General features: G+C 37.8%; 1 protein-coding gene across 6 annotated transcripts in view; it reads right to left on the bottom strand.

The window, feature by feature from the left end:
- Positions 1-2,408: 2,408 nt before the first annotated feature.
- The window catches only part of SLC16A9 (solute carrier family 16 member 9), a 53,699-nt gene continuing 40,946 nt past the window's right edge, over positions 2,409-15,161 (bottom strand). For all 6 annotated transcript variants that reach the window (XM_078345929.1, XM_009009897.5, XM_078345928.1 and 3 more), the window contains 2 exons: positions 5,352-6,266; positions 2,409-4,944 (listed from right to left, as the gene is read on the bottom strand). In XM_078345929.1, coding sequence (XP_078202055.1) covers positions 4,766-4,944; positions 5,352-6,266 — 1,094 coding nt within the window. In that variant the 3' untranslated portion in view covers positions 2,409-4,765. The remainder of the gene's footprint in view (positions 4,945-5,351; positions 6,267-15,161) is intronic.

The following is a 15,161-nucleotide window of genomic DNA, read 5'->3' as shown; positions in this document are numbered from 1 at the left end:
GTCACTTGGGCTGCCCTTAGAAAGCCCTATTTGAGCTGTACATATTCAGCAGTTTTTGGATTTAAGCTGGAAGGATAACAATTTGCTTTATCACATCGGGAACTTTTTCAGGAAGAAAGAATACGCATATATCTGTGGCTATGTAGTTTCAAGGTGACCTATTGCAGGAAAGCACTTGAAAACATGTTGCTTACCAAAGATTTTAGAATATCATTTTTTATTAAAAACTGATTAAATTAAAATTTTTTTTTTTTTTTTTTGCAAAGAGAAAGAATAAAAGTAAATGACTCATTAGGACAAGGAATGCATGCAGCAAAAAAACATCTAATGCGGCTAAGACCTACTAGGAATAGAATCTCAGGAGACCTGGCAAGAAATTGCACTCCCTCAAGAGTAAGTCTCAAAGGCTGGAAAGCAGTGAGGTAAGGGCCCTGAGCCGAAGCCAATTAGTACTTGGTAAACAAATCGGATCATTTTGCTTTCTGCCCAATTTCAGGCCCACCTTCTGAGCAGTTCAGATGAGAGTTCTTAAGAAAAAAAAAAGTTCAAATTCCCATAGCGATTCAATTTACAAAGTGGCTTCTATTTGATTTGTAGAGGAACAGCCTGTGTTTTGTTTTGTGTCAGAGCTTCTGAATGGCAATTCCAGAAAAATGTGCTGAGTCATGAATCTGTAAGGAAAGAAGATTTTGACAAGAACAGGCAACAGCTGTGACAGTTATATGATTAGGGATAACAGAGGCTCATTATTCTTCTAGATGAAGCCCTTTAATTCAAACCTTAACCCCACACCTGTTCCTGGAACACTTGATGCATTCCTCAGGTACAGGGAAGCAATACACTTAAGAATGATGACAATAAAAATAATAATAGCTAATATTGTATCGGACATCTACCATGTACCACGTATATGTATGGATGAGCTTATTTAATTCCCACAATTGTGTGTTTTATAATTTTATAATTATGTGTTTTGTAATTCCCACTACAATGTGTTTTATAAATGAGGAAACTGAGATTCTGAGAGGCTAAATAATTTGCTCACTGTCACTTGGCCACAGGGACAGATAGACAATCTTGTTGTGGAATCACAACCTTAACAAGTATGTACACTGTAGTCCCAAGTATTTTCCATGCATTAATAGAGCTCTGATCATTTTAACTGACTGCGCTTGAACTCCTTATTCCAAGAGGGATCCTACTAACTGGCATCCTTTAGATTCAATTGACTATATAGCAGACAGTTCCAAGATGATTTAATTTTGTTTTTGAGTTAGAGTCTCGTTCTGTAGCCCAGGCTGAAGTGCAGTGGCACAATCTTGGCTCACTGCAGCCTCCAACTCCTGGGTTCAAGTTATTCTCCTGCCTCAGTCACCTGAGTAGCTGGGATTACAGGAATGTGCTACCATGCCTGGCTAATTTTTATATTTTTAGTTGAGATAGGGTTTCACCATGTCGACCAGACTGGTCTCCAACTTCTGGCCTCAAATGATCCACTTGCCTCAGTCTCCCAAAGTACTGGGATTACAGATATGAGCTACTGCTCCCAGCCCAAGATTGCTATTAGTGAAGGAGAAAGTACAGGGCACTGCTAATGTGAATCAGGTGTTCTTTGTGTAGAATATTCCTTCTAAGTAAAAGAGAAGATAAAATGTCCTTTGTTTCAAAATAGAGCTCCCCTTTATGTCTGGAACACCCTGAGTTGGGATAATTCTCTACCAATTGCTAAGCGCTGAGGCTACCTAAGGTCATGGGACTGGTCAGCTGACACATATATTCAGTCATGACCTCCCAGTACTAGAACTCCTGGTTCTTGGGAATTGTTCCTCATGGGGCCTTTAAAGGTTAGTGGCTGAACCATCTTCCCTACTGACATGATTACCCTACAGAAAATTTTCTGTTCACTAAAGGATTGGCTTTAGAGGAACCCTCCTGGCTAGGCCTAATTTTTGAACCATGTTAGAAATTAAAGGGTTTACTTTAATTTCTACAAAGAGAAACATTCTGCATTTTGGTGTTGGAAATTCCTTATTATATATGTTGTCCATAGTATTAAGACAATTATATTTTAGATTATAAAATGAGGGTCATAATCTCCATCTCACAAGGTTATTATGTGGATTAGTTAACATAAGCTTGAAACATTAAGAATTCTATAAATGACTGGTGGAATTATTATTAAAAAATTAAGACCTGCAGAGTACTCTTTACTACAAGAGATAAAGCTGATATACCAGCTTTTTGGAAGGCATTGGTCAAAGTAATAAAGCATTTTGAATATGCTTTTGTCCAATCACCATGTTCCAGAGTCCAAATCATGCCAGGTAATTTATAGTTCTACATTTAAGTGAAGTGTCACTATAATTGGGTGGAGAACTGACTAAGAGGAGAGAAAGCAACCAAACTGATGCAAAACAAACAAAAATTTTATTGTAACTTAAAATTCATCACCTAGACAACAGATAATGCACACACTGGATGTTATTAGTAGACACAGTGAAGATGCCTTTGGACAGTTATCAGCATTGATAAATGTGAAGGTGTCATATAAAAGTCAAACTTTTTCAGGTTATTGAGTTTCCTGAACATAACATTGGCAAAAAGGAACTTTCATCACAACATGTAGTTTAGTTTTTTTTTTTAATGTCACTTATTTTATTTACTAACCTTGACAGGGACTAACAAATGAGGTACAGAAAACTTTCCAGAAGTCTGAGTGGACTTCTACACAAAGACACCCTGGAGCTCCATTATTGCATTATTGAGTAGAATGAACAGTTAGGAAATTCTCCATACTCCAGGTTTACTACATAGAAAAGTACTATTTACCTACCTCACAGAGGTGTTGTGAGGATTCATGTTTATAAAGTGCTTCAGGTGCCTTCAAAGAAAGGCAACATACAAGTATAAAATAATCGTCCATATTTCAAAAGAAATGAAAAGATGATTTTGGCACAATGGAAGGGTGCCTCCTATTTAAAGAACACTTGGCTATTTGTTTATTAAAACCCCTGACCTCTTGGGTTTAAAATAATTATTATTTAAAAGAATAAATGTTTTTTCTGTTGTCAATCTTATAAAAATTCTCAATCCAGGCTGTGCTATCAGAATCACTTGAAGAGCTCAATAAAAATATAGATGCTTGAGCAACAGCCCACACCAACAGAAATAAAAACTCTGCACATGATACCCAGGCACTAATATTTTAAAAAGATCTATAGGGGATTCTGATGCATACCAAAGTCTAAAACCCATTTCTTTAGAAAAATATATCAATGTATTAAAAATTGGAATTTATTCCAAGGACATTTTTCTTAATGTTAAATGCAGATGGATACGGGTATGAATTTCTTTCTGGGGTTTTTTTTTTTTTTTTTGAGATGGAGTCTCGCACTATTGCCTGGGTTGCAGTGCAATGGGGTGATCTCGGCTCACTGCAACCTCTACCTCCTGGGTTTACGCAATTCTCCTGCCTCAGCCTCCCAAGTAGCTGGGATTACAGGCACACACCACCACACCAGGCTAATTTTTTTGTATTTTTTTTTTTTAGTAAAGATGGGGTCTCACTATGTTAGCCAGACTTGAACTCCTGACCTCTCGATTCACCCGCCTCGGCCTCCCAAAGTGCTGGGATCACAGGTGTGAGCCACTGTGCCTGGCCAAGGGAATGAATTTCTTATTGCCCTTTTCCCTTCCCATATCCCATGGAGACTTAGAGCATGTATCACACACACACACACACACACACACACACACACACACACACACACACACACTTTTAGTTCTGCCCTTGAATTAAATTTAATAGTGGTAAAATCTAATAGTAGCAAATAAATGCTTCACCAGGAGGATATGCAAGACCTTGCAGCCCAACCCCACTGTGCCCAAAGCAAATGGACGGTTCCCGTTTGCCAGACGGAATGGTTGAGAAATGTGTTTCCAATTTGGAAACACGTAAAATTAGCACTTCCTGGGAAATATCAGCTGAGTGGATGCTGAGAAACAAAAGTGAGCAAGGTTGGAATGATCAACCATAAAGAAAGTCTACAGTGACTACTCCTCCATTGGGAGTTCACCTGCATCTCAGCAAACACCTTAGAAACTGAAACAGTTTATGCTCAGTGGGTATCGAACAATATGCGAGTACTTCAGTGAGGTAAATAAAATAGAACAATGAAAACTGGTGATTGTAAGTTAAAATATCTTTTTTTAAAAAACGACCAATTTGCTCCACTGCGATTCTTAAGGTTGTTTGAGTAACCATTTTAATTTCCTGGCTGGCTCGAAGTCTTCTGTTTACTAGCAAGTCTAACACAGAGAAGAGAATGATTTCTTTCCTAGTGGGCTTCACACATATCTTATCATGATGCGTGCATCACTTTTAAAATAGGAGAGACCTCTTTTCATGCCTCGCAGTGGAATAAATGGAGTCGGCAGAGAAATTATACTTCCTTACAAAGAGAAAGCCTTCTGAGGCTGGCCAAACTTTTTACAACATTAAGAACTAGTGAATAACAGCAAAACAGAATAGTCCCATTGAGGGAGCAGGGAGCGAAAAGAGAAAAGAATACATGAGATAGAGGCTACACATACACTACATAAAAAAATAGGGTGTGTAAAAAATAGAATAATTCATTCAAACTCAGCCACTGTGAAATTTTGCTATGAAAAATAGTCTTGACCCTAGAAAATTTGCTTGTGAATCTGTTAAAATATTGTTGCTATATGGTATAAAACAGCAAAAATCGTGTCTTCCAATATTCCTCTAAACATTAGAGGCAACTTTGTACAAGAAAGTGGTTGGAGCTGGCTTGGGGAGTTGCTTGTTGCATGTATCCCAAGAGGGCAAGGCTGCCAGCAGCAGAATAAAACCTCCCAGCAGGACGCAGAAGCCACTGAAATAAAATGCAATGTCATAGGTCTGGGTCCAGTCATAAAACCAACCTGAAAAGACAGTAAGGGAAAATAGTGAGTTTCACAGAAATAGTATGAACATCCAGCCCATACCCTGGTTTCATCAATTTTATATATAGTTATAATTAGGATATATATTATTCCACTGCTTCCAACGTGGTTTACTGGGAGTTAGAAGAAGAGAATCTCGCAAATATTTGGGTAAGAATAAGCAGGCATTTTGAGTTTCTCTCAAATAAGGAGTGATCACAAATCCCAGAGCATGCATATTGGCTTTCTCAATTATATCAAAGCAGTCTTGAATAAATCATTACCATAAGATGTTCCATGCAAATTTATTTTGTACAAATTTGTGCCACTATTACAATCTGGATTTTTGTATCTGGTGATGTGACAAGGAAGAGCAAAATGGGTTGACTTTAAGATAAATATCTTACCAACGATGGGTGGTCCAAGGCTATTTCCAAGTCCAGCAAAGAACATTAATATCCCATAGGCATGGGCTAATTTTTCAATTCCCACAGTCTTCGTGGTCACATATGGGAAGATGGACCAATTACCAGTAAGAAACCCTAAGATACCAGAAAGCAATGCCAATGTGACATAGCTTTTGGCAAATGGAATTGCACACAAGGCCAGGCCCATGATGATTAAGGTAGCAACATAAAGATACAAGGTATTAATCCACTTGAAGTCAGCCAGTATCCCTAAAAGCAGTTTACCAACTGCTGTCATAATGCCTATAATTGAAATAAGTGGCATAATAAACTCTTCTTCTTTCACGTGTGAACTTCTTGCTACATCTTCCATAAGTAACGAAGGTGGAAACCCTCCAATGTCAAAGAGTAAGATAGCAATGAAAAGTGCTGAAAATACTTTGTTTTTAAAAAGAGCCATCGTTTCTCCACAGTAGTTTTTATATAACTGCCATTTCCTCTTGGCAAGCTGTTTGCAAAAATATGTCTGTTCTGCAACTTTCTTTTTGTACGTTTCAGGCTCTTTTGTGTGTGTCACTGTGGGGTTTTTATGAAGTAGGCTCTCCTGTTTCCAGTCACCATTGGCTAATGTGCTCTTGCATTTTTCCTCACTACTGTAGCTCTTGTCAAGAATGTTTATATTTTCTTCCAGATTCTTTCCTTTTTCATTGTAAATGGCGTATCTATCTGGTAGATCTTCTGGAACTACTTTTTTAGGCAAAGGACAATCAGAAGATTGGAGGGGTCTCATCAGACTGCCACAGGCTAATATATTTAAAGCTAAAGCACCCACAATCAGCAAGCATCCATCCAGTCCATAGAACTCAACCAGCATCCTCTGCAGAGCAGCATATATGAAAAGGCCAACGCTTGAACCTAAAAAGGGAAGGGGAACTGTTCAACCTTGTAATCTGAGGGTCTCAGGATTAGAATTTGTAGTATCACAATTCAATTTATTTTTTACACTGGCATTTATATGTAACTTCATATTAAAATCACAGCAAGAAGATTGAATATAATAATAATTGCAATACTGATAGAACATTTAAGAATTAGCATTTACAGCTTAGTCATTGTTAAGCACTTTACATTGAATGATCGTGTTTTATCCTTTTGCTGATCCCTTTGAGTAGGTCCTATTATTATTCCTAATCTAGAGATTACATGGCCTAGGGCTGGAATAGTTGAGAAATTTGCCACAGATCAAAAATCTGTAAAGAACATAAATAGGATTCACACTCAGTCAGTTGGACCCCAATGGCCCATATTCTTAACAAATGTCATCATGAAACTACTTTCTTTGTACTTATTATGTGCCAGGCTCCAGGTTACATATTGATTCCCTTTGTATAAGTAAATTTTCATATTCTGCTTTTTAAGATAAATAGTATCTTGCAGTTTAAGGATGTTTACAATGGTTCGATAGTTGAAATTCATTGCTAAATCACCACAATGAATGATTCATACTTTTCATGCATTAATACAATTATGAAAAAAGTAGAATTTTTTAGGGTATTTAAATTACAACATATGCTGGTTTATGCATCTGTGCAACACTGTGAATACTCCATCTTTTTGGCATTGACCACATTAAACACACAGGGATGTCAAGTTATGAGAGCCTAATCAATTGGTACGGTTCTCATCTGGTTCGGATTTCAATCTTTAAAAAATTGAGGATTTAAAAATTTAAATGTCTGCTAGTGCAGTGAAGGCAAAAAAGAAAAAAGAAAGAAAGAAAATAAAATCTAAATGTCATTGGCAAATATCATGTGAAAAAGCAGAAACCAATAGTCTAAAAAGCTTGATCATATGTTTAAAATGGTCAATATTAAATTACATCATAACCCCATTGGGATGCCAGTGGGACCAAGCTCAGAGGCATCACTGATTGCATGGATATGCTTGCTGTAAAAACCCATCTTATAAAACAATTCTTACAAGTAATCAAATAGCTCTGCCTTAGAATTGTAAGAAAACATTTTCTTTGGGACCTCAGTTGTCCCTTTCTTAACAGTTTTTAAAGTTAACTCCTTAATTCCTAAAGGAAAAAAAAAACCTGGCATGCAAATATTAATGTCTCATGTTAATGTAATGGCAGCTAAAATTGTATCTTTTTGCGACTACTAAGCATGTATGTATTTGCTAACTATTGAGAAGTAATAATAGTAGACAAATGTAGTCTTTTCCTTATCTCATTAAATGTGGCATATACCATAAAAGTTAAAACCACTACAGAAAACACACTGACAGAATTAAAAACAGCAGAGTGATCTTATGTACTGTTGGCTGCATTAGTACCCATTAACTATAAATCTGTAATTTTTGCCTAACACAATTTCTTTGTACAGATTCTAACAAAGTGCCACATCATTAGATACTTAAAAATTCTCTTGGTGTTTGGAAAGTTCTATGTTTTCACATAGAACAAGTAAACAAATAAACAACTTTCCTATTCTTGACAACCAGGTGTATCTGTCAACATGATGAAAATCAATTCAACAGATATTTATTGAACACATAAGATATGAGAGAGTAAGAAAAGCAGATTATACATCAGAGGCTAGTCTCCTCAGCCTTCATCCCACAAGAACATGTCTGTGTCTTAGAAAGATGCAGGATTTTTTTTCAGGGTAATCAAGATTAATTTAGAGTTTCCAGGAAGAATTTTGTAAACTGTAAAACTGTGATTTTTAAAAAATTTTATTTCATTTTAAGTTCCAGGATACATGTGCAGGATGCGCAGGTTTGTTACATCAGTAAACATGTGCCATGGTGGTTTGCTGCACCTATCAACCCGTTACCTAGGTGTTAAGCCAGCCAGTATGCATTAGCTAAACTATAATTTTTAATCTTCAAAAAGGGCATCCTAATTTTAAGATAGTCACTGTAAAGGGTAAAGTGAAATAAAACACTAATTATGCTTCCATGCATGTTATACATGATTACAAAGAGAGAAAATATTAAATGGTGTTCTGGAATCTGAAGCAGTGAGAGGTACAGCCATACTTTGATTAACTCATTAATACCAGGTGTCAACTTCTGATAAGGATCAGAGAGTAAATATTTAAGGCACAGAGGGCTGTATAATCTCTGTCCCAAATACTCAGCGCTGCCCTTGAGGCATAAAACCAGCCAGAGACAATCCATAAAGAAATGAGCATGGCTGTGTTATAATAAAATTATATTTATGAACACTGAAATGAAAATTGCACATCTTTTTACATATTATGAATATTCTTCTTTTGATTTTTTTCAAGAGTTTAAAGCACAAAAACCATTGTTAGCCTGTTAATCATACACAAACCAGCAGTAGACCAGATTTGGCCGATGGGCATTTGCTGACCAACCCCTGTTCACGAAGGAAGAAGATTGCTTCCCCCAAACCTTCACTTCCTTTTTTTCAACTAGGTCAAAATATTTCAAGCATTTTGATGTGGGGTTTCTTTTTAATTTTAAAAAGCTCTGCTATGACTTTGTTTTGCTTATCATATCTTTCACTGAAGGTAGGTTCACACTTCTCCCTAATTTCCCTTCACCTAGCTCCCTGTGAGTTGAAACTCCTTTAAATCTTGACTGTCCATAGTTGCTTCACTTTTTACTTAGTGTGCTATGACCCAGGCCCCTGTGCCCTCCTCTCATGACTAAGTGAAAAGCAGGGTCATCTTTCACAGCATACAATTCCAACACCTTCAACACAAATAAATTTGGACATTAAAGAAACCTAGGGCAGATTATAACTGCTAACACTTGAGAGCCCTTGTCATGTGCCTTACATATACATCCCTTTCATATTTCCAATGACGCAATGTGATGGTACTATTTGTAAGTTAAAAATAAAATTCTAGCTGGGCGCAGTGGCTGATGCCTGTAATTCTAGCACTTTGGGAGGCTGAGGTGGGTGGATCACCTAAGGTCAGGAGTTCAAGACCAGCCTGACCGATATGGTGAAACCCTGTCTTAGAAAAATATATATTTGTATATTTTTATAAATATAAATATAAATAAAAATAAAATAAAATAAGATGCTAAGCCATCCAGCCAGCTGACAGACCCTCCCCTTGGCCAAGGGTATTCTGAAGTAAACCTGAAAAACTAGTTCAGGCCATGATGAGGTCAGCGGGATTGTGGCTGGACATGCCGCATTATACTCTCCCCTCTTAGGAATTCAGACACAGCTGACCAGTATTAACATTAAAACAGACACCTTAAGACTGACAGAACAGACTCTTTATAAGTCTGATAAGAAATACTTCCTTCTATTGATTCTATCTGCATAATGGGAAACTTGGTCTCCACAACCCCTTTTCTTAACCCAGACATTCCCTTCTATTGATTCTAGGTCTTTAGACAATAACTTAACCCTTTCAACTAACTGCCAATTAAAAAATTATTGAATCCACCCATGACCTGGAAGCCTTTTTCCAGTTGTCCTGCCTTTCCAGACCAAATCAATGTACAACTTACATGTATCAATAGGCGTCTTATGTCTCCCTAAAATATGTAAAATCAAGTTTAGCCTGACCACCTGAGACAGGATCTCATGGGACTGTGTCACAGGCCATTTGTTATTTGGCTCAGAATAGATCTCTTTAAGTATTTTATAGAGTTTGACTCTTTTGCTCAACATATTATCCCCATTTTATAGTTCCAAAATGGAGGCACAGAACAGTTAAGCAACTAACACCAGATAGCTAGTGAGTGACAAAAGGAGGATTCGAATCCGGACAGTGTGGATCCAGGGTTGTGCTTCTAACTCGACATCATACTGCTTCTACAAAAAACACAGTACAGGTGAGACTCACTTCCTTGAAGCTGCCATGCCTGCTCTCACAGTACTTCCCACACTTGGGGAAGATCCTCACAGGTTCTCCGAACTGCATTCCAACTACTCTGGATTCCTCATCTTCTGCTTTTGCATTCCTTCTCCCATCGCTGCCTTAGCCATGTCCTCGGACTCTGGCCTTGTCGCCTCCTACACCACTATTCACACTTCTCACCTGGGAGTGCTTCTTAAACTATGATGGGGAAATATCCAGCTGGATTTAATTCAACCATGAATCACTTTGCTGTCACTCTATGGCCTCAGGAACAAAGTATTAGTTTGGATCCTGTTGCCAGAATAACTACTGACATTCTTCAGCCTATCTAAAAGACTGACCTTCCAGAGTTACACACCTACCAGCAAGGAGCATATGTTCATTTATAACTTTTGAGAACTTGGCAACTCTATGTCCTAAAAAACTCAGAAAATGTTGGCTACATAAATTTTGATAACACTATAGAACTTTTAAAAATTCATCTGAAAAGTGAAACACCACTTTTATATGTCCAGAAATAAAAATTTTATATTTAAAAAATTATGTTTTATGTTTTCCCCCTCAGTGATCATCTCTTGATTACTAAAGGAATAACAAGAGTAAACAGTCTGTCATTTGGATATGCACGTAGGCCATTGAGAAACCAGTATTTTAGAAAATTATAAGTTCCACACTACAAGGAAGTGGAGACATGATCAGCACCAGTCTTTCTGACAGTTGCCTTAGGGATGTTCATTTTCCTTCCTTTTCTCTTATCTTTTTCAGGGATAAGGTGCTTTCTTGAAGCACTTTCTGCTTCTTTTAGCAAAGTCTTCACCAGCATGGGATTCTCAATTTAGTGGGCCCATAAGCTTTCTTTTCATGTATTATGTTGGGCATCTAATCCCCAATTTAGATATCTTAGGTACTTTCGAAAGGCATTTCTGCACTCTAGATCTCTCCTCTCTGGACAGGACATCTCTGAAAAAAAGGTAGCAGCCCCAGTCAGGGGCTTATAGATAAAACTCCCATCTCCCTGGGACAGAGCACCTGGGGGAAGGGGCGCTGTGGGTGCAGCTTCAGCAGCCTTAAGTGTTCCTGCCTGCCAGCTCTGAAGAGAGTAGCAGATCTCCCAGCACGGTGCTTGAGCTCTGCTAAAAAAAGACTGCCTCCTCAAGTAGGTCCCTGACCCCTGTGCCTCCTGATGGGAAGATACTTCCCAGCAGGGGTCAACAGACAACTCATACAGGAGAGCTCCAGCTGGCATCTAGTGGGTGCCCCTCTGAGATGAAGTTTCCGGAGGAAGGAACAGATTGCAATCTTTGCTGTTCTGCAGCCTCTACTGCTGATACCCAGGCAAACAGGGTCTAAAGTGGACCTCCAGCAAACTCCAGGAGACCTGCAGAAGAGGGCCCTGACTGTTAGAAAGAAAACTAACAAACAAAGTAACAGCATCAACATCAACAAAAAGGACCACCCCACAAAAACTCCTTCAGAAGGACACGAACAGCAAAGACCAAAGGTAGATAAATTCACAATGATGAGGAAAAACCAGCACAAAAAGGCTGAAAATTCCAAAAATCAGAATGCCTCTTCTCCAAAAGATCACAACTCCTCGCCAGCAAGGGAACAAAACTGGACAAAGAATGAGTTTGACAAATTGACAGAAGTAGGCTTCAGAAGGTGTGTAGTAAGAAACTCCTCCAAGCTAAAGGAACATGTTCTAACCCAATGAAAGGAAACTCAGAACCTTGAAAAAGGTTAAATGAATTGCTAACTACAATCACCAGTTTAGAGAACATAAATGACCTGATGGAGCTGAAAAACACAGCATGAAAACTTTGTGAAGCATACACAAGTATCAATAGCTGAATCAATCAAGCAGAAGAAAGAATATCAGAGACTGAAGATCAACTCAATAAAATAAAGCATGAAGACAAGGTTAGATAAAAAAGAATGAAAGAAATAAACAAAGCCTGCAAGAAATATAGGACTATATGAAAAGACCAAACCTATGTTTGATTGGGGTACCTGAAAGTGATGGGGAGAATGGAACCAAGATGGAAAACACACTTCAGGATCTTATCCAGGAAAACTTCCCCAATCTAGCAAGACAGGCCAACATTCAAATGCAGAAAATGCAGAGAACACCACAAAGATACTCCTTGAGAAGAGCAATTCCAAAACACATAATCATCAGATTCACCAAGGTTGAAATGAAGGAAAAAATTTTAAGGGCAGCCAGAGGGAAAAGTCAGGTTATGCACAAAGGGGATCCTATCAGACTAACAGTGAGACTTTCTGCAGAAACCCTGCAAGCCAGAAGAAAGTGGGCACCAATATTTAACATTCTTAAAGAAAATAATTTTCATTTTTTAAAGTTTTTATTTATTTTTTATTGAGGCGGAGTTTCGCTCTTGTTACCCAGGCTGGAGTGCAATGGCGCGATCTTGGCTCACCGCAACCTCTGCCTGCTGGGTTCAGGCAATTCTCCTGCCTCAGCCTCCTGAGTAGCTGAGATTACAGGCACACGCCACCGTGCCCAGCTAATTTTTTGTATTTTTAGTAGAGACAGGGTTTCACCATGTTGACCAGGATGGTCTCGATCTCTTGACCTCGTGATCCACCCACCTCAGCCTCCCAAAGTGCTGGGATTACAGGTGTGAGCCATCGCGCCCAGCAAAGAAAATAATTTTCAATCCAGAATTTCATATCCAGCCAAACTAAGTTTCATAAGTGAAGGAGAAATAAAATCCTTTACAGACAAGCAAATGCTGAGAGATTTTGTCACCACCAGGCCTGCCTTACAAGAGCTCTTGAAGGAAGCACTAAATATGGAAAGAAAGAAACAGTCACTGAAAAAGCATATCAAGGGATGTGAAGGACCTATTCAAGGAGAACTCCAAACCACTGCTCAAGGAAGTAAGAGAAGACACAAATAAATGGAAAAACATTACATGCTCATGGATAGGGAGAATCAATATTGTGAAAATGGCCAAAGTAATTTACAGATTCAATGCTATTCCCACCAAGCTACCATTGACTTTCTTCACAGAATTAGAAAAAACTACTTTAAATTTCATACGGAATCAAAAAAGAACCTGTAGAGCCAAGACAATCCTAAGCAAAAAAAACAAAGCTGGAGGCATCATGCTACCTGACTTCAAACTATACTACAAGGCTACAGTAACCAAAACAGCATGGTACTGGTACCAAAACAGATATATAGACCAACGGAACAAAACAGAGGCCTTAGAAATAACGCCACACATCTACAACCATCTGATCTTTGACAAATCTGACAAAGAATTCCCTATTTAATAAGTGGTGTTGGGAAAACTGGCTAGCTATATACAGAAAACTGAAATTGGACTCCTTCCTTACATCTTATACAAAAATTAACTCAAGATGGATTAAAGATTTAAATGTAAGACATAAAAACCCTAGAAGAAAACCTAGGCAATACCATTCAGGACACAGGAATGGGCAAAGACTTCACAACTAAAACACCAAAAGCAATGGCAACAGAAGCCAAAATTGATAAATGGGATCTAATTAAACTAAAGTGCTTCTGCACAGCAAACGAAACTAATATCAAAGTGAACAAGCAACCTATAGAATGGTAGAAAAATTTTACAATCTGTCCATCAGACAAAGGGCTAAGATCCAGAATCTATAAGTAACTTAAACAAATTTCCAAGAAAAAAACAACCCCATCAAAAATCGATCAAAGAACATGAACAGACATTTTTCAAAAGAAGATATTTATGTAGCCAACAAACATAAAAAAAAAGATCATCACTGATCATTAGGGAAATGCAAATTAAAACCACAGTGAGATACCATCTCACTGCAGTTAGAACGGTAATCATTAAAAAGTCAGGAAACAACAGATGCTGGCGAGGGTGTGGAGAAATAGGAATGCTTTTACACTGTTGGTGGGAGTATAAATTAGTTCAACCATTGTGCAAGACAGTATGGCAATTCCTCAAGGATCTAGAACTAGAAATACCATTTGACCCAGCAATCTCATTACTGGGTATATACCCAAAGGATTATAAATCATTCTACTATAAGGACACATGCACACATATGTTTATTACAGCACTATCACAATAGCAAAGACATGGAACCAACTCAAATGTCCATCAATGTTAGACTGGATAAAGAAAATGTAGCATGTATACAACATGGAATACTATGCATCCATAAAAAAGAATGAGTTAATGTCCTTTGCAGGGACATGGATGAAGCTGGAAACCATCATTCTCAGCAAACTAACACAGGAACAGAAAAACCAAACACCACATGTTTTCACTCATAAGTGGGATTGAAAAATGGGAACATAGGGGCACAGGGAGGGGAACATCACACACCTGGGACTGTCATGGGAGGGGGAACAAGGGGAGGGATAGTATTAGAAGAAATACCTAATGTAGATGACAGGTTGATGGGTGCAGCAAACCACCATGGCACATGTATAACTATGTAACAAACCTGCACATTCTGCACATGTATCCCAGAACTTAAACTATAATAATAATAAAACAGTAACAAAACGGTTCACTTTGGACTTTCAGAGAACAAATACAATGGCAGGAAGACAGCTTTTTAAAAAATATCATAAAGACAAGTTTTCAAGTTTTGTGGTCATTTAAATTTAAGTTTCGAAAAGTGCTTTGACAATCATAGGTGTCCATGTAAAACCTTATTAATGTAATGCTAAACATCTGTTTATAGTTTTAGAATAGAAAACCTATATATTTTAGAAAACATCCCATATAAGACATTAAAAAAATTATAATGTAAAATATTAAAAAGAAAGGAAAGCCACTCCCATATTTACAATGTAAAATAAACTTTCCTTCTAGAAATAAACAAATTATTTTGCTACCTGATTGGTAGCTGGGTAATGGTTGGTTAAACATGTCTGTGCTTGGTAACTTTTTACTTTGTTTAGAAGACTGAATGG

The sequence above is a fragment of the Callithrix jacchus genome, chromosome 12 (genome assembly GCF_049354715.1).
Source record: "Callithrix jacchus isolate 240 chromosome 12, calJac240_pri, whole genome shotgun sequence".
NCBI lineage: Eukaryota > Metazoa > Chordata > Mammalia > Primates > Cebidae > Callithrix > Callithrix jacchus.
This window is presented reverse-complemented; position numbering and strand designations above follow the sequence as displayed.